The sequence below is a fragment of the Haliotis rufescens genome, unplaced genomic scaffold (genome assembly GCF_023055435.1).
Source record: "Haliotis rufescens isolate VD_foot unplaced genomic scaffold, xgHalRufe1.0.p SCAF_4, whole genome shotgun sequence".
Lineage (NCBI taxonomy): Eukaryota > Metazoa > Mollusca > Gastropoda > Lepetellida > Haliotidae > Haliotis > Haliotis rufescens.
The window spans coordinates 59,344,519-59,369,853 of NW_025964112.1; the positions used below are offsets into that span (position 1 = coordinate 59,344,519).

The 25,335-nt window shown below is 42.1% G+C and overlaps 1 protein-coding gene across 3 annotated transcripts in view; it reads left to right on the forward strand.

The window, feature by feature from the left end:
• Nucleotides 1-25,335, forward strand: part of LOC124113848 (low-density lipoprotein receptor-related protein 2-like) — a 91,566-nt gene that overhangs the window by 54,179 nt on the left and 12,052 nt on the right. For all 3 annotated transcript variants that reach the window (XM_046474344.2, XM_046474345.2, XM_046474349.2), the window contains 30 exons: nt 1,578-1,679; nt 2,178-2,372; nt 2,497-2,632; nt 3,228-3,399; nt 3,989-4,102; nt 4,471-4,708; nt 5,492-5,728; nt 6,121-6,304; nt 7,088-7,246; nt 7,416-7,537; nt 7,921-8,031; nt 8,705-8,965; nt 9,542-9,658; nt 9,767-9,889; nt 10,182-10,328; nt 10,539-10,640; nt 10,995-11,126; nt 11,306-11,563; nt 12,123-12,245; nt 12,355-12,477; nt 13,446-13,574; nt 14,244-14,375; nt 14,873-15,131; nt 15,589-15,717; nt 16,732-16,905; nt 17,948-18,168; nt 21,181-21,429; nt 22,243-22,476; nt 23,829-23,954; nt 24,674-24,919. In XM_046474344.2, the coding sequence (XP_046330300.2) occupies nt 1,578-1,679; nt 2,178-2,372; nt 2,497-2,632; nt 3,228-3,399; nt 3,989-4,102; nt 4,471-4,708; nt 5,492-5,728; nt 6,121-6,304; nt 7,088-7,246; nt 7,416-7,537; nt 7,921-8,031; nt 8,705-8,965; nt 9,542-9,658; nt 9,767-9,889; nt 10,182-10,328; nt 10,539-10,640; nt 10,995-11,126; nt 11,306-11,563; nt 12,123-12,245; nt 12,355-12,477; nt 13,446-13,574; nt 14,244-14,375; nt 14,873-15,131; nt 15,589-15,717; nt 16,732-16,905; nt 17,948-18,168; nt 21,181-21,429; nt 22,243-22,476; nt 23,829-23,954; nt 24,674-24,919 (5,055 nt within the window). The remainder of the gene's footprint in view (nt 1-1,577; nt 1,680-2,177; nt 2,373-2,496; nt 2,633-3,227; nt 3,400-3,988; nt 4,103-4,470; nt 4,709-5,491; nt 5,729-6,120; nt 6,305-7,087; nt 7,247-7,415; nt 7,538-7,920; nt 8,032-8,704; nt 8,966-9,541; nt 9,659-9,766; nt 9,890-10,181; nt 10,329-10,538; nt 10,641-10,994; nt 11,127-11,305; nt 11,564-12,122; nt 12,246-12,354; nt 12,478-13,445; nt 13,575-14,243; nt 14,376-14,872; nt 15,132-15,588; nt 15,718-16,731; nt 16,906-17,947; nt 18,169-21,180; nt 21,430-22,242; nt 22,477-23,828; nt 23,955-24,673; nt 24,920-25,335) is intronic.

Here is a 25,335-nt window from a genome sequence, read left to right on the forward strand (position 1 = left end):
CCTACAAAAGCAAATTAATCAGCTGAAATGTTATTGAAAAGAATGGAATTTATAACAAAAATAAGTCAAAAGTTATTGTTTTTAAAAATAGTGGTATCTTCGCTAAAAGAGAGAAATGGTTTTATCTTGGACATTCATAAGATGTTGTATCGTTCTATAAGTACTTAGGTGTATATTTTACAAATAGATTGTCATGGAACATGCATGCTAACCAAGCTGCTGTACAAGCTAAGAAGATCCTAATTGGAATTCTTCAACTATGGAAGTTATTGGAAATATATCCTGTAGTACATTCTTTAAGATTTTTTACACAAAAAAAAGCCCAGTTTTGTTATATGGAGCAGAGGTTTGGGGATTAGAAATGATTGATGTTATGGAAAAAGTACATTTATGTGCATGCAAAAGATTCCTTGGTGTGAAAACTGGAATGTCTAATCTAATGGTCTACGGAGAATGTGGACGATATCCCCTAACTATGTTTGCAAAGTAAAAACAATAAAATACTGGATTGAATTAGTTAAAATGCCTTTAACAAGATATCCAAGAAATTGGCATTTTTCCTTATCAGTATCTGAGAAACTATCAAGTTATTCCCTCTTTAAAAAACAGCTTCTATGGAGAGCAATACTTATTAAATGTGACACTAAAAACATTTCGAATTGCACTTGCAAGATTCAGTTGTCCTTCACACGAACTCTTTATCGAGACGGGAAGATATATGGGGATCGTGAGAGAACACAGAATTTGTCAGTTTTGTGATTTAAACAGTGTAGAAAGTGAATACCATTTCTTTCTACTTTGTCCTTTGTGTGCTGAACACAGAAAACAGTTCATTGATAAATAGTATATCCGATTATCCGTTATCCATGTTTACAGAAATTTGTTACATTAATGTTAACTAAAAGTAAGAATGTAGCAATAACGAAAAAGCTGTCAATGTACATATTGCATGCTATGAAGCTAAGAAGTTCCAAATATGTTACCTTTTACATATATATACACCCATTACTATATGACATATACTATAGGCGCATCATGTAGCTTCTTCGTACTTGGAGCAAATGTTGACTGTACTAATGTCCCTAAAATGGCCCAGACTAATATTGCGCATGTGTCAGACGTTGGTCTAAACTGCCGGGCAAGACCAAGTATACAGCCATGTTTGATGGTTGCTAAAATGAAACAAACAAGAAATAATTATTAGATGGCGGGTATCGTAGGCGATATTGTATGAATCATATGTTTGTATCAAGAATTATCTCACAATTGGACACGAAGTCTCAAAGAACATTGTTTCGCAATTTTACAGTCCAATTTCCAAGTGTATGCTTTCTTTTGCCGGGCAGTTTACATTCCTTCAATTTTTAATGCCTTTATGTAGGAAACAGACATACTATGTCGCACTGATACAGACGTAATGGGGAATCCCGTCTCTTATACCATGTCAGAGTAGTGTTTAACAGTTACGCTAGTGTTGATCATCGTGTCATACATTTCATACGACCCATACGATATGTTTCAAGGTACGCTGCAATACTTTTGAACACATCTGCACATCTCTTCTTTATCTTGTGCAGGTGTGGACTCCTTCGTCGTGGTGTCCCAGTACAGCAGGATACGAGGGTTTGGTCTGACCGGAGGCGACCACAGCGAGACCATGATGCCAATAGCAGGAACAGGTGAGCCTCACACACACAACAGCTACTGCTGACGCCTTAAACTAATGTTCCGTCATTACGTCTGTTATAGACCGTGGTGTATTCGTAGTTGATAGACTGTCTGCCCGTGTCATGCCAAAATACTTTTAAGTTGGGACTTGTTGTTACCCTGCCTGATGCTCTGCATTAAGGGGATAAAACAGGGACTGGTCGTCTCGGAGTCAATGTGTCTGAATGGGGTATCTATGTTAAACTGCGGCATGGTATCTCATTGAGCTAGCACTATAAAACCAGCATTGCACCTACACAAGCACACACGTGCATGCACATCGCTTTGGAAGTAATAATCTTAAACGAGACATTTAACCCCATTTCACCTCATTTTGTTATTATATTTTGCACTGTCCAAATAATAAGACATAATTTAAACATTGCACCTATTGAGCTTTTTATGACCGTATATGTTATTATGGCCGATCCAACACATGACTCAAGCATCTCGTTTATCCTCTGCTGTAGGCCGTGCAGCGAGCCAGGTTGACGTGTACATGGCAGGGAAGTTCATCTACTGGGCAGACGCTGCGCCACCGGGCAAGAGCGCCAAACGAGGCGGTGTCAGGCGGATAAAAACTGACGGATCTGGAATGGAGGACGTTATCAATTCCGGAATTGGTAGTGGAGGAATCCATGGTGTTTCGGTGGACTGGATTGCCCGTAAGACACTTAAAGTTGATTGTGACGGACATCTCACGATTGTATTGTAGTGACGATTAAGTGTTAAGAGATATCCCTCAGTAAAATTACAGTTAAATGTGTAACAACGTTATGTTTCTTTCAGAAAACATATACTTCACCAACGCTTTTGCTGTTGAAACCTTCATCGAAGTATCTCGACTTAATGGCTCCCACCGACGAGTCATCGTCAAATCTCAGCACGGATCTCCCAGAGCTATCGTCGTCAACCCCATCAAGAGGTACATTGTTAGAAATGTTCTATATACCACATACATATTTAATCCAATATGAATCACGCTCTATTGCTTATCTTTTATGTCCACCGGTATGTATATGCCAAGCAAACCCGTGTGTTAAGCCAAGATTGTCGGCCCCGTTTCACAAAGCCAACGTAGTGCTACGATTGTCGTAAATCCCATGGCTATCTCTCGGCTCGAGTCGTTGCTTATGTTGTCAGCAACAATGCTGCCAGTTCCAGCCTCCCATCTGATACAGCTGAATTATATCTTTGTTGGTTGGTTGGTTTGTTGTTTAACGCCGCACTCGGCAATATTCCAGCTATATGACGGCGGTCTGTAAATAATTGAGTCTGGACCAGACCGTGATTAATATCATGAGCATCGACCCACGCAATTTGGATCGATGACATGCATCAACCAAGTCAGCGAGCCTTACCACCCGATCCCGTTAGTAGCCTTTTACGACAAGCATATTCGCCTTCTAGGGCAAGCATGGGTTGCTGAAGACCTATTCTACCCCGGATCTTCACGGGTCTGAATTAGATCTGATTGTGTATTAATGCAGAATTCACTCACTCACCTTGATTACCATCAGGTATCTGTATTGGGCGGACTATGGCCAGCAACCCAAGATAGAACGCTCCAGATTGGACGGCAGTAACAGAACAGCCATCGTGACGAACGGCATCAGCTTCCCCCGCGACCTGGCCATCGACTACAAGACTCACAACCTGTACTGGGTTGACTCCGTCATCGACGCCATACAGGTACGGTGGTTGGGTTGTACATGTAGTACACATATTGAACCTTTGAAATTCGCAGGCGTCAACTGTTGAGTGACTGCGTATATATTTTTTTATTAGTTTGTTTTGTTTGTTTATTGTTTAATGCCGCACTCAGCCATATTCCAGCTTCATGACGGCAGTCTGTACATAATCGAGTCTTGACAAGACAAACTAGTGATTGCCATCGATCTATGCAATTTGGAAATCATGACATGCATCAACCATGTCAGCGAGCCTGACCACCAGATACCGTTTGTCGCCCCTTACTTCTTTTATTCATATTTTATTAGACATCAGTCAGGTACATATATGGTGCATGAAACAGTAACAGCATGGTTTATATTATGCGATTTACAAGAATCGTCTTTGGATGGCATCTTTCAAGGTACAACTTGAGACATAATGAGCCATGTATAATACAAACATCAGTAACCATTGCTTACATCATGTATGCAAGAAACTTTATTCAATTAAAGGTTTCATTCAGTTGTGTCTCCGTATTTTAGCGGGGTGGATGATGTTGACTGAACTGTAGAGTAAACCCGAAAAGTAAACCGACGCTTTCTTCCAGAGTGTTTCCTTCAGCGGAGGAAACAGACAGACTGTCCGTCTGAATCTCCCCAAACCATATGGCCTGGCTTTGTACGGAAACTATATTTACTGGGTGGACAAAAACCTGAAAGAGGTAAATATGCATCTAGCAGTACATATACTTTAAATTACAAATGTGTTTCATTTAGCAGATACATAGATGATGCCTGACCAGATTAGCGGTATTTTATTTTGAGCCAAAGACGACAGATAAGCTTTCCAAGTGAGTCTCAAAATTACCTGCAAATTTGGAAACATAGTTAATGCAACATTACTGGTGATGCTTTCTATCTTCTCGTTTTGAAATAACTGCGATACACACGTACGTAATTAGGCAAGGAAAGATGGCCTACGTATGTGATCTGTAAAACTTTCAATAAATGAGGATTCAGTGTTCACGTCGCCATGCCACGTGTGTTTCACATTGGAAGGGTGTTAATGTAATACTTCACCCGTTTGTAGCTATACAGAGTATCCAATACCGGCGATCAATCCCAGAAAGCGGAAGTCATCAAGTCCAATTTGCTGAATGTGCGAGACGTAGCCATATTTGACAAGTCCAGCCAGCCCGCTGGAACCAGTCCGTGTACTAAGAACAATGGAGGCTGCCAGCAGCTGTGTTTCGCCATGCCAGGGGAGACCACTCCCACATGTTCCTGCTCGGCGGGGCAGTTGGCTACAGATGGGAAGACATGTGAAGGTGTGTGAGTGAAGGACATAACCTCTTGCGAGGTCACGTGTATTCAGCAGTCTGACATGCACCATGGTACATTGAAGAATGTTAAATGTTCTCTGACATGCACCATGGTATATTCAAGAATGATAAATGTTCCTTGACATGCACCGTGGTATAATGAATAATGTTAATATCTAAGAATGTTAAATGTTCTCTGACATGCACCGTGGTATAATGAATAATGTTAATATCTAAGAATGTTAAATGTTCTCTGACATGCACCATGGTATATTGAAGAATGTTTAATGTTCTCTGACATGCACCATGGAATATTGAAGAATGTTAAATGTTCTCTGACATGCACCGTGGTATAATGAATAATGTTAATATCTAAGAATGTTAAATGTTCTCTGACATGCACCATGGTATATTGAAGAAAGTTAAATGTTCTCTGACATGCACCATGGTATATTGAAGAATGTTAAATGTTCTCTGACATGCACCATGGAATATTGAAGAATGTTAAATGTTCTCTGACATGCACCATGGTATATTGAAGAATGTTTAATGTTCTCTGACATGCACCATGGTATATTGAAGAATGTTAAATGTTCTCTGAGATGCACCATGGTATATTGAAGAATGTTTAATGTTCTCTGACATGCACCATGGTATATTGAAGAATGTTAAATGTTCCCCGAGATGAGCCATGGTGTATTGAAGAATGTAACTTGTTCCTGACATTCAGCATGGTCTCTCACCTGTACCATGGTACACTGAAGATGTTATATGTTCTCTGCTGTTCAGCTTTGACTGAGTTCCTGATCCTGGCCGCGGAGACGGAGATCCGCGGCTTGTCCCTCAATCCCGATGACGGCACCCTCCCCATCCCCACCATCACGGGGCTGAAGGGGGCGGTGGCTGTCGACTTCGACGTCAAAGAAAACTACATCTACTTCAGTCAGGTTGGGGAAAAGAAGATCAGCAGAGTTATCAAGGGAGAGACTGTCGTGGAGGATCTCGTAGCCAAGTCAAACCTATCTGGTAAGGAGGCATGGCCGAAAGAGAAGCGTAATGTTCTACGCAGTTGAGGTACAATGACATGCGCCTGACCACCCGATCCCGTTATTCACCTCTTGCGACAAGCATAAACGCCCCAAACGGCTTCCATGGGTTGCTGAAGACCTATTCTCTACCCGGATCTTCACGAGTCGAATGACATTTAGAAGGGGTACACATTAGAGCATATGACATTTGAATCAATAGAATGTTACGGTGGGCGTCATTGATCTCAGCTACCAGAAAACTATACGTTGACTCTTTGTGCATGAAAACCCCAATTGAAAGAATAAATGTCGAGTGGACTGAAGTTTATGACAAGCAGTTACTGTAGTCGTAGTTAGTTATACAGTCAGTATGCATGATTTGCCTTCCAGAGTTTGGGCCCACAAATGACATCACGTCTGTTGAGGGAATAGCGTTTGACTGGGTGTCCAAGAAGATCTACTGGGCTGACCTATTCAAGAGTAAGATCTACAGCATGAACCTCGACCACAGCAACAAGGTGGCACTAGCATCGGTCAGCAGCCCCCGGGCTCTAGCCATCGACCCCTGCCGAGGGTAAGTCAGTAGCTTCAGTAGTATATAGACTGTAAGGAGTGGTGGGAGTTGGGTAGCCTAGTGCCCTGTCGAGGGAAAGTCAGTAGCTTCAGTAGTCTATAGACTGTAAGGAGTGGTGGGCGTTGGGTAGCCTAGTGCCCTGTCGAGGGAAAATCAGTAGCTTCAGTAGTCTATAGACTGTAAGGAGCGGTGGGGGTTGAGTAGCCTAGTGCTCTGTCGAGGGAAATTCAGTAGCTTCAGTTGTCTATAGACTGTAAGGAGCGGTGGGGTTGAGTGGCCTAGTGCTCTGCCGAGGGAAAGTCAGAAGCTTCGGTAGTCCATAGACTGTAAGGAGCGGTGGGGGTGGGGTAGTCAGTGGTTAACGTGTCACTCGTCATGACAGCCCGGGTATGATTCCCCACATGTACTATATGTGAAGCACATTTCTGGTATCTCCGGCAGGGATAATGCTGGACTATTGTTTAAAGAGAATGTATGTTCGTCATTAAGGGTCTACACATTGACAGGTTGGGTATATCTAAGTGAGGGTGTATGTACATCATTAAGGGTCTACACATTGACAGGTGGTGTATATATAAGTGAGGGTGTATGTACATCTTTGGGGGTCTACCTGTGGACAGAAAATGTACATCTAATTGAGGTGTATGTAGGTCGTTGACATTCTGCACGGTAACGAGTGTTGTAGTCGTAAGTTAGGGACATTCAGTTCACTGGGGACCACGCATTGGAATGTATTTACATTGATGGAGGTCCACACGTGAAGATTGTGTATGCCTGTTGCAGATATCTGTACTGGTCGGACTGGGGCCGGAGCCCAAAGATCGAGCGCGCAACGATGGCAGGGAACCAGCGTACCGCCATCGTCACCACGGACCTGGGCTGGCCCAACGGCCTCGCCATCGACTACGACCAGCAGATGATATACTGGGCAGATGCCATGAAGTACGTGGCAATGTCGGGCTGCTGGCACAGTGAACTAAGACAAACAGAAAGGCGTTATGCTTATAAGTCATGAACGTGTGTTATTTTGTTAGTTAACGTTAAATAACTCTTTGATGTCAATGTGTCTGTTGCTTTTCTCTGTTTTAACATTTCCTTTCCTTTAAACTAGAGACAGGGTTGAAAGAGCGAATACTGATGGAAATTATCGTGAAGTCGTCATAGAAACCACAGTGCATCCATTCTCCATGACCATATTTGGGGATCACATTTACTGGACAGATTGGACGTTGCGTAAGTACACAATGAGACAGTGATGTTTTGTGTCGTCTCTACCGACTTCTAAATCTGCCACATTGTAACTTTTGTTTGAGACAGGCGATGTCCATAGGCACTCAGCGCCAGATCAGATGAAATGCAATGGGGAACTTGACCTCTCTATATAGAACTGTGTATGGAAGTAAATCGGTATACCGTCCAAAACACAAAGATATTTTTCTATTTTTATCGCCGATGTGTTACCTTTATATGGTCATAACAACAAATGAAATGTAATAACGCATTGCATATCAAACGCCAGGGCCCCCATCTCCAAGTCATTATGTATAAATACAAAGCCTGTTATATACCTATGCAGTTATTCCAGTGTTCATGCGTGATGTTGTCTTCCCGTGCAGGCGGTGTGTTCCGAGCTAACAAGTTCACGGGGTCGAACATGCAGGTGATAATCCAGGGTCTCTCCACGCGGCCTATGGGACTCACCGTGTATGCAGCAGACAGACAGAAATGTGAGTCACAAGGTCAAGGTCTTCAAATTAGAGGCAACGGCAGAGTGTCGTCATGCCTTGGTTCTTTGTCAATTGTTCGCACGCCGTAAGGGTATACTGTTCGAACAAAGTAGGGGATATCCAGTTATTATCTTTGTTCCTTGTCTACTGTTCTCACAAAGTAGGGGATATCCATTTCGTTGTATACTGTTCTGACAAAGTAGGGGATATCCAGTTATTGTCTCAGTTCCTTTCTACTGTTCTCACAAAGTAGGGGATATCCATTCCATTGTATACTGCTCTCACAAAGTAGGGGATATCCATTTCGTTGTATACTGTTCTGTCAAAGGAGGGGATATCCAGTTATTGTCTCAGTTCCTTGTCTACTGTTCTCACAAAGTAGGGGATATCCATTCCTTTGTATAATGCTCTAACAAAGTAGGGGGTATCCAGTTCCTTGTCTTAGTTCCTTGTCTACTGTTCTCACAAAGTAGGGGATATCCATTCCTTTGTATATTGTTCTAACAAGCGTTTTAAGGTTGGGGATATCCAACTATTGTCTTAGTTCTTTGTTCAAATCCCTGATTATAATTAAATTGAAGTAAACACCACCTGATGGCATGCTGTGACGAAATAACATGCAAACGCATATACAAGTATTTGCTGTGGTACCTATACTATCTGAATGATACAGGTAACACCAACCCTTGTGACGTCTTCAACGGTGGCTGCAGTCACAGCTGTCACCCCGCCCCTGGAGATAAGGCCGAATGTGCTTGTAATGACGGCCTTGACCTTAAAGTTGGAAATGGAGGAAAGATGTGCGTCCCAAAAAGCAACAATTGTTCCGAAAACGAGTTTGTCTGTGAAAATGGGCGTTGTTTGATTCACCGCTGGGTGTGCGACATGGACAACGATTGTCAGGATAAGTCAGATGAAGATCCAAACTTGTGTGGTATGTTGTAACGTTATTGTTTGTTTGTTTATTGCTTAGCGCTGCAATATCCCAGCTATGTGACGGCGACCTGTAAATGATGGAGTGTGGCCCAGACAACCCAGTGATTGATATTATAAGCAACAATTCATTCCGTGGATGTTCGATAACAACCAAGTCACCTGACCACGCGATCCTTTTGGATCGCCTTTTGGGGACCTATTCTAATCCGGAACCACGCGAGATGTTTTAACAGGATTGCTTTAAAGAATAGTTTATCAATACACATGATAAACATTTACTTTATAAAATTCATACTGAGTGCTCAAACGTAATTTTTATTATTTTGAGACATGACGTATATAAATGCTTTATACCGGGTCAGACAGTTTTAACTCGTAAATAATCCCTATTTTCCACAATGTGGTGCCTATTTCAAACACTGAGAGCGGAGAAATCTGTCCAGCGTATACTAAGTGTTCGTTGTACATAATTGTTTATGTTTTTGTGCAGGTTAAATTTGATATTAGCTACCGTTGCTCATGACATAATCTTTGTGTGTGGAGAAACCGTTACCTTGTGTCTGTTTGTCTTCAGCTCTTCATACATGTGACCCGACATACTTCCGGTGTAACAACGGCAGATGCATCCCTCTCAGGTACAGATGTGACTTTGACAACGACTGCAGAGACAACTCTGATGAACTTGACTGCCGTAAGTACAAAAGATATCCACATATTATCAAGGTCTCACGTGTATGCTTCGGTAAAGAAACTGTAAGATGTTCCAGGATGATTAATTTATGAACTTTTCCATGTCCAGCATACCCTACATGTGGCACTGAGGAGTTCAGCTGCCAGAACTCCCGCTGCATCAGCCTCACCCAGAAGTGCGACGGCGTCGACAACTGTAGGGATGGGAATAAAACAGACGAGACTGATTGTCGTAAGTTTAAAATACACGCTTTCCTCTCTTCAGTACGACTTGCCATATGGTTGCCAAAACACAACATAATATTAATATCGTTGTCATGGTAATTGAAACATGTAAAACCGTACAGTAACAAAAGCTCTATCAGCTGATGGAGCTAAGTGGTTAGAGCAGTTACATGGATGAATCTGGTTCGAACTCAAAAAGACCATAAATTGTTTCCACCGTCCAAAAATCTCTGCAATATTGCTATATTTACCCTGTCATATTCGAGTAACATAAAAGCAATATATATTTGTGTCTACAGCTCCGCGTTCCTGTCCAACCGGACAGGTGAAGTGCCCCACCACCAACATCTGCATCGTCCGTCGATACATGTGTGACGGCGACAACGACTGCGGCGACAACTCGGACGAGAACCCTCTCTTCTGTCAGCAGGTTACATGCTCTTCTGGTGAGGCACTTTGGGTACAAAATAGGATCTGTATAAAACATATTTGCAATTGCATAGTTTTGTAAAGACGTTTAGGCTACTACGTGAATACCTCAAAAGGAATAAATATAGTTGCCAGATCGAAATAAAGATTTATACAACATGATCAACTGAAAGTTTGGTGATCTGTTCAAACGTTCAAGATGGAGTCTTTTACTTTTACTTATACAGGAGATTTCTACTGCGACAAGTCTCACAAGTGTATCCCGGGCACTTGGCACTGCGACGGGGACGACGATTGCGGCTTCGGAGAGGATGAGTCCGACTACTGTAGTAAGTAGCATAAGTGTCCAATACTCCATGTTGGCAGTGTAACATTATGATTACAGTAACACTGTTTATTGGTTTTTATCGCCTATGACGTCATGGTCACTGGATGACGTCATTTGTCAAGCAATGAAAACAATGGAACAATTGAATATATCAGCTAACAACCTGCCCAAAGAGAAATGGGTTTTTTGAAATTTGATTGATAGTAATAACAATCATAACATGAAAGCCATGGTTTTAGGGACGCAAATTATTGTATTTGCAGCAATCGGAAATGAGCCAGTCATAAACCCCTGTGCATCAATGTTATGAAAGAGATGTGTAAACAATTATGTGTATATGCCTTATTTCAAACAGGTTACAACAACCGGACGTGTTTCGGCAACCAATTCACCTGTGACAACGGTCGGTGTATCTCCATGAGATGGGTGTGCGACGGCGCCGACGACTGCGGGGATAAGTCAGATGAAGCAGCCACCCTCAACTGTTGTAAGTTCTTGCACGCACTTTCCAACAATGTTCAAAAATATTTTAATAAATCTGGTTGTGATACTGATCGTTCAGCATGGCTAAGATGGTCTTATAGATAAGCATGCGTCATCTGTTCCTCAAACCAACATGTATCTGTTCTTCAACATGTCACGCATACATGTCCCGTCTACTTACAGCTGAGCGTACCTGCCCTCCCGACACGTTCACATGCGAGTCTAACAAACAGGTGGGCACCTACCCATGCCTTGACCGGAGGCGCGTCTGTGATGGCATCCGCAACTGTCATGGCGGCGAAGATGAGGCTCAGACGTGTCCGCCGCGGTCATGTCGACCCACACAGTTCCAGTGCGCCAACGGGTTGTGCGTGTCCCAGAGGTTCAAGTGTGACCATGACAACGACTGTGGGGACAACTCCGACGAGCCTGACGACTGCGGTAAGCAACGTTTCAGGTCTCCTTAAAGGCGTAAGGAGGCCGTTGTTCCGACATGGTGTGCATAAGAAAACGTTCGGTATAAAATAAACAAACATTTCAGGACGTTGACATGTTCTACATTTTTCTAACGCCCATTTTATTATTAAGGTCAACGTTAAATTTGTGTTGGACTAGTATACAGATACTCCTGACCCTGCAATTCCCCAGTGAGGATTGTTTTGTATATTAAAGTAAATTTTACGCTTGGGGACTTTTGTTTGAACGGGAGGAGGCACGGGTTGCCCAATCGTCTAAAGGGTGCCACATTGTGGGCTCGAATCAATGATTCGCCCGGAGTGTTCTGTCAGCACCATACCCCTACTCAAGGGGTTTACCCATGTACTCAGCTAACATAAATTGAATTTTAAAAATTAGTGAGGGAGAGAGTTGGATTTAACGGTTCTGTGAACAACATTCCAGTTATATCATAGCATGTCAGTTTAATGTGGGAGGAAAACCCGAAGGAACCCATGTCAATGCATGTACACAGACAGTGATGTCAGATGACCTTATATTTCAGACTACTCGACATGCAATGGTAACCAGTTCACGTGCTCCAACCAGCGGTGTGTGCCGCACAGATGGGTCTGCGACGGCGACGACGACTGCAGAGACAACTCCGACGAGAAGGAGGACCTATGCTGTGAGTAGGATAAATCAGCAAATGACATTATGGAACATGGCACTCAATATTTACACCATCTTTGACTTGCCTTGCTCCTACGTTTCATTGACCTTCATCCTTCTCACAGTGACACCAGAGCCAACGTGCCCAGGCAATCAGTTCCGGTGTGAGAACGGCAACTGTATCAACTATCAACACGTGTGTAACAAGAACCCCGACTGCGGCGACAACTCGGATGAATCACACTGTAGTAAGTCTGATAATGAAGACATCTGTTGCAGAGGATTGTGGGGTATTGCAATAAACATAAAACTTCACAGGTATTTAGCCTGAGTTTGGTCAAATAGTATGTGTCTGTAACTTATTGCGTCTGTTTATTGAAGGAGTAGATCCCAAAGGGAGGTAGCTATTTTTGGTAAAACCCAGAGCACTGGAATCACACTTTTGTCGATTCTGAGATTTAAACCCACGTATTGTGTATCTATATTAGATTAAAAACAAGGGAACACATAAAGAATATTAGCTGAGTGTGTTTTCAGTAACGTAATTATCATGTTAGATATAAAGGCTGTTTTATGCTAGCATTTGGCGAGATATTTTCTATCTCTAATATTTGACATTTACGATACGAAAACAGACGAGAGAGATAATGTGATGTTTATTTTTAAATAATCGACATAATAATAAAAGACATTTTTATTTCCTAAAGTTATTTTAGAAACCGCGTAGGGATACAATTCCCGTGTGTACCGATTCTTTTACAGATATGTAGTCCCAAAGTATTTGCAGCCATGAGAGACCTCTACCTAATCATTTCGTGAAATTTATACAATAGGTTTTAAAGTGATAAGGCATCACATCGATTTATCTAGCTTTTTAAAAGTAGTTTCTGCCAGGTGGCCTCATTTGCATTTATGTCGTTTCATGATACCAAGTTAATGGCATTGGTTAATCAAATCGATAACAATGTCCATGATATGACAAACCTTTATTATAATTTGACCCCGATTATGTTTCTAGATTTGTCAGCACCATACCCGTGCTCGTGGGTTTCACCTAAGTGGTAAACGTCAGAGACCTGCATCACATCGGGCTTTCCTCCCACATTAAGCTGACACGCCGTGATATAACTGGAATACTGTTAAAAGCGGCGTTAAACCCAGCTCACTCACTCACTATAATTTGACCCCTGATTTACCATGTGTTCGTTGTTTCCAGATGTGAATGAGTGTGACAGGAATGATAATGTCCCACGATGTGACCACACGTGTGTGGACACGCTGACCAGCTTCACCTGCGAGTGTAACGCCGGCTACAGGCTCATGTCCGACCGGAAGGGCTGCAGAGGTAATTCTGTCGAGGATAATGTCATGATTCAATAAACGCTTTTGCAACAGTGGCAAAATTTCCCCTAGCAGCATAAACGGTGATGATGAGAGTGAAATAGATGATGACCAACTCTTATCAGGACAGAAATGTAGAACGGTTGGATGACATAGGAGACGAAGATGAACCCCGTCAGTGACAGAAATGATATGCATAAATCGTGAAGTTTAGACTAACCCTCTTTATACAGAATTTAATATATTTTATCAGAAGAGGTTTATTGCTAAATGACATGTGAGCGACAACAGTGGGATATTTTCTGTAGTATACAGGAAGGAGTGATTTCTCGGAGATTGTTAAAGTAAGGACATCCAAGTGAAATGTGACATTCGTGGCAAATAGTATTATTACTAAATGTTCATATTCTTAATTCAATTATTGGTGATAAAATCCTGACTTTACAGTGTGAACAAGTCTTCAGTCAACCGATCATTGAGTCTGAGATTCGGTCCTTGCCCGGATGTTTCATGGCCGCTATATCTTTAGTATTCAATATCCAATTTAAAAAATCAAATATAGTAATTCCTTTCTGAAACCACCTCTGTACATAAAATGTGTAGGGATATATCAAATAGACGAATGTGGAGGAACCTGAGATACCGTATGCAAACCCCGATGTTACGTGTGCAGATATCGACGAGTGTGTGGAGAAGCAAGGCGCCTGCAGTCAGCTGTGCGAGAACACACAGGGCAGCTACATCTGCAAGTGCGCTGAAGGCTACCAGAAACTGGCCGACGGCAGGACCTGCAAGAAGACCGACAGTGAGTTTCTTGTCATGTGACCAGAGCCTTGTCATGTGACTCTTTATGTGACCCTCACAGCAATCGTTGTTATTGTGGCCTCGTTCTCCACAGAGATCATCCACGTACGAATATCGTTATCAGTGTTAAAGATGGGAGTTGCGAGGGACACTTCTGAAATGTGACACGGTAGTTTACAATTTGTTTATAGAATGTAGATTCAGTGAATCAGTGTTTTAGCAATATTCCAGGAATATCACGGCGGGGGACACACATTGTATCCGTGTGAGGAATCGAACCCGGGTGACCAGCGAACGCTTTAACCACGAGGCTACCCCACCGCCCCTATTACAGATGCAGAGCCGGCAGCGAATAAATGAATCAAGAGATTAATAATGATAGAAAATTTAACAAGAATGATTGGCACGAGAGTAACGGTTCATTTTGTTTTACAGTTCGCGATTGTTATTTTAATATGTACATGTACATCATTAATACTCTTATTCACCCATTTCCAGATATAACACCCTGGCTGATATTTGCCAACCGTTACTACATCCGGGAACTGTCAATAGAGGGAGACAACTACCGACGGGTCACACAAGGCTACCAGAACATAGTTGCTCTTGACTTCGACTACAGCGATGACCGTCTCTACTTCTCCGATGTTAAGGCACACAGAATCTACCGCATGTACCTGAACGGCACAGGCACTGACACAGTATTGAGGCATAATGTTCCCAGTGCGGAGGGCATAGCGATTGACTGGATCGGAAGGTATCCATTCCATATTGGAACTATAGGATGAGCGAGATAGGTTTAACTCCGCTTTTAACAGTATTCCAGTTATATCACAGCGTGTCAGCTTATGTGCCAGGAAAGATCAACGTGATACTTGGTGCTGTCAAACCTAGAAACATAATCGGGGCAAACCGGGATTCGAACCCACGATCATGGCGTGCCCAAGAGATGCGATTTTGCTAAGCTGCGGTATAGACGATTGAGCCACCCGTGACCCTATTATAGGGTGATATTTCAGTAGAGTTACTAATTAATTATAGGTTACAATTTTACATCACGTAATGTTTCTCTAATATCTTACCTTAAATAAGGACTCGCTTCCGCAACAGTTCGACTTACAGTAATCGATAGCTCTTTGTTAGTTATACCATTGCAAAGGTACCTTTGTGTTTACAAAGGATAACAAATTCATCTTGGAATTATTGATTCTCAGGAAACTTTACTGGCTGGACGGCAAGAACATAGAGATCTTCGTGTCAGAACTGAACGGCACAAACCGCCGCAGTCTTCTGAAGAGAGGCTTGGAACGTCCAAGAGCCCTGATTGTGGATCCGTTTGGCGGGTATGTAAAGCATCGAACGTTCTAGGGCGCTCACTGTGGAACCCGTTTGTCAGGAGTTAAGCATGATACGACGGACACCTGTTGCATGGTGCCCACTCTACCCCTGGTAGTCCCGGATAAACACAATAAATAACACTTATTTCATTCATGATAGGGTATATATATATGTTATATTTATGGCTGTATCAATAGATCTATCGCTTCCAGTCGATGGGCCAATGGCAAAACATTGATGACAAGTTGAAATAATTATATTTCATATAAAATATTAAAAAATGTTATATTTGATATTGATTCTGTCAGTAGTTTCGATAGTCGTGAAACAATGAAAGCAAAAAAACTTTCCATATTCATTAGAAATTTCAGCTAAAAGAATCACAACCTCTTGTCAAATACTTAAACATTCGTTTTTAACCAGAATGTATAATCTTGGAAGTCTGCATTGTTTGAAGGGATAGTTGTTCAGAATGTAATAGTGGTATAACTATTCAGATAGTATCACAATTATGTTCAACCATCGGATATTGCAATATCAAAATGTTCCTGATAGTCACCACCGTATCTTGATGATTTAAATAGTGAGCAATGGTGTTCAGCTTGTGTACGCAACCTACAGTGACAGCCACAGGGTATGGCAGAAATTCTGCAATGTGACGGAACATTAACTTTTTTACGGGTTCCTGAGGTTATGTACTTGCGCACATGATTTTATTTCTGACTCTGACCCCAATTCTTTAACATTTGGCATTAAACTTTGATATACTAATCAAAATAATATAATCTGTTGATCATAGTTGCAGCTTAGATTGATAATCTCCTGGTCGTTATGTATGTCTAATCCTTGTGCTACGTACCCGTACACCAATCTATATTTTCATCCACATGAAAAGTGAGGGATACAACATGAAATATATCAATGAGAGGAATGGAACTGGTTCGTTTGGGAGGCGAATGTACTCACGAACACCACCTTGTATTACCGCAATGTAATATTATTGGTCTTGATACTTTCAGATACATGTACTGGACCGACTGGGGAGCAAAGCCGTATATAGGTCGTATGGGTTTGGATGGCCAGAACCTCTCCCTCAGCTATATTACGGAGAAGATGGGCTGGCCTAACGCCCTTGCCATCGACTACGACATGAACAGACTCTGGTGGGCTGACGCCCATTTAGATATCATAGAGTGAGTATCGTCCACTATGGCATCTCAGGGGGGTCGTGTGTGCTTCCCTAAAATTATGTTGAACATTACTTGATAATACATACAGTAAATTACGGTTATAACTCAAGGGACCACTCATTTTAGTTCGTTATAAGCATGTATAACATATATACAGCAGTGGCCGGGACAAAAAAACCAAGTTCGTCATATCCCTCAGTGCGTTATAAGCGTGTTCGTAATAAACGTAGTTTACTGTATATCGCACCATCTGTCACACTAACCATTTTAGTCAAGGAAAACCATTTATGAATGTCAACTTATTATGATGAAGGAGTAGATATATACTCCGAAACGTTGTGTTTCTCATAAAGAAGTTGACATCCATAAATTATATTCCTTATATGTATCACTTCTTTAATGCCTTTCAAAGACTTCATTTTAGACAGTATATGTTTATCTTTCGAGATTGATAGTAAGGATTATCTGGACACTGTACGTGAGTCCATTTCTGGTCTTGGTCTCCCAATAACACGTCTTTAGAAACTGCAGGGCAAAGGAGAAGTAGACACTCGTGTTTGATGGTGGTTAAAATGAAGCAATCAAGAAATGGTTATTCAATGGTGATGTATTTCATACAGGTAATTATATTTTTTTACCTTGAGGTTGCAGTGTTTTGGTGACTGTTTTCAGCCTAGTAAAGTTTTAATACGGTGTCATTGTTTGGTCATAGCATGTGTATACTTTCTTTTGCCCAGCAGTTTATAGAGCCTTTAATATATTCCGAGACCAGGGCCCACTTGTACAAAGCGATCTTAGCGCTAAGACTATTGTAAGCCTATGTTAAAGTATGGGAGTTACGATCATCTTAACGCTAAGATCGCTTTGTGCAAGTGGGCCCTGGAAGTAATGGGATTGTTGGCTCTACCTTTGTGTGGCTGTTTCTCGTATCCTTGTAAGGCGGGACATGCGATTGGGATAACTAGGTTTCAAAAGATGGGCCATTTAATGAGAATGTATGCTTTGCTTCATACGGTTTTACAAAATTACTAACGTCTATTGACAGATCCATCAACCTTGACGGCACGAACCGACAAACGGTAATAGAAGGGGTGCCCCACCCATTCGCCATGACCATCTTCGAGGAGACCATGTACTGGACGGACTGGAATCATCTCACCATCGAGTATGCCAACAAGTTGACCGGCGCCAACCACACGGTGCTGCGGAATATCACACACCGACCTATGGACATCCATATATACCATCCGCTCAGGCAGAAACCTGGTACATATCCACTATTCACTCTAACGCCCGTTCGGGCAGAAACCAACTAACTATAAAACATCCGTTAGATAAGAACCCAGCTTCATATAAACCATCAGCTCAGGCAGAAATTGATACATGTCCACTATCCACTCTGACACCCATCCGGGAAGAAACAAACTACATATAAAACACCCTTTCAGGCAGAAACCAGCTTCATATAAACCACACTTTCGGGAAGAAACCTGATAGTTATATAAAATTATACTATCTACTCCATAATCCGAAAGACAGACACACCATAAAGCGCCTAGGCAGACACCTAGTTCATATACGATGTACCTTATGCACAGCCAGAGTGAGTGAGTGAGTATGGTTTTACGCCGCTTTTAGCAATATTCCAGCAATATCACGGCGGGGGACACCAGAAATGGGCTTCACACATTGTACCCATGTCGGGAATCGAACCCGGGTCTTCGGCGTGAGGAGCGAACGCTTTAACCACAAGGCTACCCGACCGCCTTGCACAGCCAGAACCAAGACAGATACATAGAACCGATGATAGCGCAACGGCTGTCGAAGGCCTATGTTAAAGTATGGGAGTTAGGATCTATTTGTGGAACACTGCCAAGGTTCATGTAACACATGTACTTTGTCATCCACTCGGGCAGAAAAAAAAGTTCGTATGGTCACCTCGCTCATGCAGAAAACTAATACATGTAGATCGGAGTAAACCCGAACAGCATGCTACCGCCCAAGCGGGCACGACAATGTTGAATCAATGTTGCAACAATGCTGTAAGAAATAAGAATGATTACTGTTGGATTTGAAAGTTGTGATGATGTTGAAACGTCGACATTGAATCAACATCAGATATCAATGTTGAAACAATGTTTTGCTTCCACGTTGAAATGAAGGTGATTCTTGGTTTGATTTGAAATCAACATCAGCTATGAATGATGAATTGTGGTAGGGTATTGGTTGACATGGTTCAAATGGACTTCCAAACTCTACTCCTAGCCTGAATTGCATCGTTTGAGATACTAGAGGTCGCTGACTGAGGTCCCGGTTCATCTCGTGTCGGGGGCATGCCAATTTCTCCACTTTGGGGACACCTTCCAAACATGGTTTAACTAGGGTGAAATGCTGCATTTTAGGAGAGTCCTGTGTGACTATTGGTCTGTCAGATACCCCAATTGTCATTGGCCCAGGTTCAGTATGGCACACATACATGCACACATACATACACACATGCATGCACACAGCAGAATTAAAAGGAGAAGTTCATCTGCTCTCAATATCTTGTATGAACAGCATTAGAGTCCAAAACTGACTGACATCGTCGTCCCATGGAAGCATTCAGATCCCGAATTGTGGCCAGGGGAATGTTCACCCACTCTGCCTGCAGTGCTTGTGCTAACTGTCCGAGGTTCTGTGACGTTCTCCCTGAGGAGAGAAAGAAAAAGTCTTATTAACACATAAACATAACCATTGTTGCGGAAAGAATCACACTATACTGAATTTACTGATACTCTCTCACCAATCAAAGTATATTTCCATTATTCGTTTGCACAAAACATGTAGTTGTACAAAACACGGAGTTGTGGCGTTGCAGCGTTCTTAGAATATAAACGTTGTATTGTTGAATACTACTTAACGGTAACCGATGATGAGGTTCAGAAAACTACAGATAAAAAAACAAAATCTTTGCTAAGTAAACACATATCCAAATTGTCTAACTTAACAATTACTTCAATCAGACTTGTTATGTTTTACATAGAACCATTATTAATGTAAAGAATACAACTCACCTCTGTGTTCTGCCATCAGAAGTAAATCGCGAGCGCTGGTCCAAACATGGAGGCATTCTGCCCTGCTGTCAACATGTGATCAGATGCCGAATGTGGCTTTCACAATAAAGCTGCAAAATATTAGGCAACAAGCTTGGTTGGAACCCTGAACCACAGTCCTGCTAAATGCCTAATCAGTCAGTGTTTTATCCGTAAATCCAATTAGACTTGTTCAGACTTTACTTGACTTTTAAAATATTATTATTAACTGACATTTTAATTGATTTGAAATGTTAAACTAAGTGTTCTGCACTTTCAACCATAATGGCGTATTAACCGAAATTAAAGACTATAATTATATATTATATTACCGACATTTATCACCAAGCCCAAATACACGCCGGGAATGTTCAAGTTCAATGCAAGATGTCACGGCAGTTTCGTTACAATCAATTCTTTAAGAAAAACATTTTACATATATGTAATGTCAGCTTTAAACATATTCTCTACCCTTGAAGATACGGGGTAGAATAGGTCTTCAGCAACCCATGCTTGCCGTAAAAGGCGAATATGTTTGTCGTAAGAGGCAACTAATGGGATCGGGTGGTCAGGCTCGCTGACTTGGTTGATGCATGTCATTGAGTGGATCGATGTTCATGATGTCAGTCACTGGATTGTCTTGTCCAGACTCGATTATTTACAGACCGCCGTCATATAGCTGTAATATTGCTGAGTGCGGTGTTAAACAAGCAAACAAATTAAACATATTCTCAATATCGATAGGCCAATGTTGAATCAATGTTGAAAACAATGTCCTCTTTCATCATATTTTCAAATATTGAAAGGCCACTGACGTTGCAACCTCAGATCTACCAAAATTTCAACATTGAAAAAACAATGTCATATGCCCGCTGTGTCGATAACCTTTAAAAAACAGAGCTAGTAGACAACCGATTGTAGTATGGAAGTGAAAATTCACACGTATTTCTGACCGAAGATACGTTTTAAGAGATAAGAAATACAGAACAATTGCATACATTTAAGCACAGTTTCAGACTGACATGCTCAGTGATCTATTCTGGGGACAGTTATAGCAATCTGTATGAAACGGTAAGACATACGATATAAGGTTTTCAAAACTCTTTTGAATAAAGAATAGGAAGCTGACATTCAGAAACCCATACCTTTCGTGTGTGAACCCTCATCTTTGAAGGCTTGACATAACATAGCAATGTGGTTGCAGCTCCCAACCCCTGTGGAACAGACAACGGCGGATGTTCTCATCTGTGTCTGATAGCTCCCGGCGGAAGTGAATACACCTGCTCATGCCCAGACGACTTCCTGATGTCCCAGGACGGCAAGACGTGCCAGGCCAACTGCAGCAACACCCAGTTCCGGTGCGGGGCCACCGACGACCGCTGTGTGCCTCTGCTGTGGAAGTGTGACGGCGAGGAGGACTGTAAGGATGGCGCGGACGAACCAGAGGACTGCCGTAAGTAGCAACAGGAACACGTCACAACCATTAAGTCCAGTGGTTAAAGTGTACGCTCATCACACGGAAAGCTCGAGTTCGATTTCCCACCTGGTTACATTGTATGAAGACCATCTAAGTGACCCCTGCTGGAATATTGCAAATTGTATCATGTCCAGTGTACTATTAATCTGTTTTGCACAAACGCTCCTGTTGCACAGCGTGTTGCCCATTTCTAATGTGTAAGTTTGGCGTTGTTAATACTGCTATGTGTAAGCAGTGTCCCTGTGGAAAAATAAAATTGTAGATTGACGAGCACCATACGTTTTAAAATGGAGACGGGGTCTATCTGAACGACTTGTCCCAAATCTACTAGGACTGACAATGGGCCCTTGCATAGTTTCTTTTTTAATGGTAACGTTACCATACGTTTAAAAAGACCCTGGCTCCTTGGATCTTTTCAAAAGAACATGACTTTTTCAAGGCTGCCCTAACATAAATCATAGCACTAGCATCCCGTTGTAGTGTAAAGCCTTGTTCTCATTTAATAATAGCAGCTTACCTAAATACTTACCTTTCTGGGCGTGGGGTACTATAGTTGTGAACCCTTTAGCTCGTCAAGCCGAAGGCCTCTGTTCAATTCCCTACAAGGATACAATTTAAGAAGCCCCCGGTGTCCCCCGCCTTGATATTGCTGTAATATTTCATTAAAATCAGATCTTAGTTTTCGCTATCGCTAAACAAAGGCAGCCAGAACTTAGATCTGATTTTAATAAGATTGCGTACTCACTGACTGACTGACTTACCTTTGCCTGTACCCGTTTCCTGTTTTAGCGGTTAGCCACTGTCCAGTTGGTCAGTTCCAGTGCCGGAACCTCAACTGCACCTACTCCTTCAGAGTGTGTGACCTCCACGACGACTGCGGCGATGGCTCTGACGAAGACAGCTGCAACAGCCGACTTTGTGAAACATGGCAATTGAAGTGCGGCAACAACAAATGCATTCCGCGACGCTGGGGCTGCGATGGAGACGACGACTGCGGCGACGGCTCTGACGAAACTTCCTGTGGTAAGTCATTAGTGATTTTGCACGAGCAGGTCTCCTTTCTCTTTCCACAAATAATCAACAATCCACAACATACATGTGTATGTAATCCACAATCCACATCGCATATGTCATCCACAATCTACCTCACATGCCATCCACAATTCGTCTTACATATGTAATGTATACAATCCTCTTGAGCAGACTCAAACTAAATCCCAAAAATATATCACCTAGATTACACGTAGAGCTAATACGTTTGGGGGATAGGCCACAATCCACAATTTAAGAAATCTAAAATTCTCCTTTCATATGTAATCCACATATGCCTTTCATAAGTAATTCTTTCTCTTTACTACTACATTTCCTGGTCAGACTGATTTTGATTCAATTCGATTTCCTTTGCCTACCTGTACATTGTTCAACCAGTGAATCAGAAGCACAAGCCGGTATTGGTCTGCTAGTACTTCAAATATTCGGGTCTTTGAAAGGCATTTAGTGATTCACATAAGGAAGAGGATATATGAATGTCAACTTCTTTATTATGAGGAACACAATACTCCGAAACGTCGTGTTCCTCATAATAAAGAAGTTGACATCCATATATTCTTTTCCTCAAATATTCGTTTTGAAACGCAATGTCAACCGAAATTGATTCTTTTTTTAAAAGATTTGATCTTGAAAAAAGATATTGTCTTTGTGACCTGTGTTTTATGTATATTTTCATGAAAAAACATTATGGTAAATGTCCTGTATTAGGAATAAGCATTGTATTTAGCGAGCCGTGGCGACCGTTTTTATCAGTTGGCTTTATCCTGCTGAGAAACCTTCCTATTATGTGATCATAGGTTATACATGTATTGTATTTCGAAGTTGATAGTGGGCACGGGTGGCCCAGTCGTCTAAGGCGCCGCGATTCGCTGTGCAGAGTTGCGTCCTTTGGACACGCCAAAAACCTATACTATACTTTTGGTAAGAGAAATGGCGATGTTGCAGGTTACTGGTGGATAGACATGTGAGAGAAAGTATTATGAGATTCTTTGGTCTCTCATTACATGACCGGGGGGCACACATGGCTCAGTTGTCTGAGGCACCGCAATTCGCTGTGCAGAGTTGCGTCCTTTGGGCACCCCTGAAACCTATGATTGTGGGTTCGAATCCCGGTTCTCCCTGATTATGTTTCTAGGTTTGTCAGAACCATACCCGTGCTCGGGGGTTTCACCGAAGTGTTAAACGTCTGAGACCTGCATCACTTCGGGCTTTCCTCCCACGTTTAGCTGAAACGCCGTGATATAACTGGAATAATGTTAAAAGCGGCGTTAAACCAAACTCAGTCACTCTAAGTTGATAAGTAATATTACCATCATTATGTCCAGGAAATCATACATGTGGGACGAACCAATTCCAGTGTGAGAACGGACGATGCATTCCGTCTTCCTGGCAGTGCGACTACGACGACGACTGTGGCGACAATTCGGACGAAAAGAAGGAATTCCTTTGTGGTAAGTGCTAGCGTTGCCTGATCTCTCTTTTCACAATGTGGACAAACCCAGCGCCAGCTTTGCTACTTACAACGATGCAGTCCACATGAGCTGTATCCAGAATTCACAACTTGCTGTTTGACTGTTCAGTGATTTTAGGCGCCGCAACTCATATCACTCGTGTCCCTAAGTTGTGCTACTTTCAACTTGTCTGTTCGATTCCTCCCTCTTTTACCCGTGAAGATCCGGGGAAGAATAGGTCTTCAGCAACCCATGCTTTCCGTAAAAGACGACTGTGCTTGTCGAAGACTAGTAGTCAGGCTCGCTGACTTGGTTGATGCATGTCATCGTATCCCAATTGCGTAGATCAATGCTCATGATGTCAATCACTGGATTGTCTGGCCCAGTATTATTTACAGACCGCCGTCATATAGCTTGAGTATTGTTTAGTGTGGCGTTAAACAACATACAAACAAACCAATATCTGCACTTTGATCTTTGGTTTGTCAGCACCGTACCCGTGCTCGTGGGTTTCACCAGCGTGGTAAACGTCTGGGGACTGCTATGCTTCCGGCTTTCAGTAAGTTGACACGGCGTGATATAACTGGATTACTATGCATAGCGGTGTTAAACCCAACTCACTCACACCTGCCCACATTTACCTCACTAACTCTTAAATAACTGCTCACACACTGAATGTCATTCTAATTTTTTATTCATGTTGTTGTCTCCCCTGGCAGAGAGTCGTGCGTGTCCCATCGGATGGTGGCGGTGTAAGACCAACTATCGCTGTGTGCCCAACATTGCCCGTTGCGACGGCGACGACGACTGCCGTGACAACTCCGACGAGCTTGAGGAGAACTGTCCCGTGTGCCATCCAACTGGCGACTACCAGTGTAAAAACAAACGTTGCATACCCAAGCGTTGGCTGTGCGACTTTGACAACGACTGTGGTGATAACTCGGATGAAGGCAGAGAAAACTGCCGTAAGTGATCAAAAAGAGGATGATTTCGTATATAACACATGTCAAACAATTAAACCGTTTTAGTTCAGACGGAACCGTTCCCATTGGAGTAATGTTTCATTTTATTGTTCTAAAAAGATGTTAAGTTCCACCCGATTCTTTCATGCAATGTCAGATTAACTTTAGTAATATGAAAGAATCGGGTGGTCATTAATTCCGTTACAGATTAACAGTAGTAATATAAAAGATTTGGTGGTCTTAATTTCTTTTGAGTTGTAGAAATAATAGATACAACTGTGATATTAGAAATGCGGTGTTCCGGACTTTTGTTTCATATAAAATTCACTTTTAACAACTATGTCTCAATCATAACTCACGCAAATCAAATTTGTAACCGACATCAACATAGTATCTGCACAATTTCAACATGGTAAATG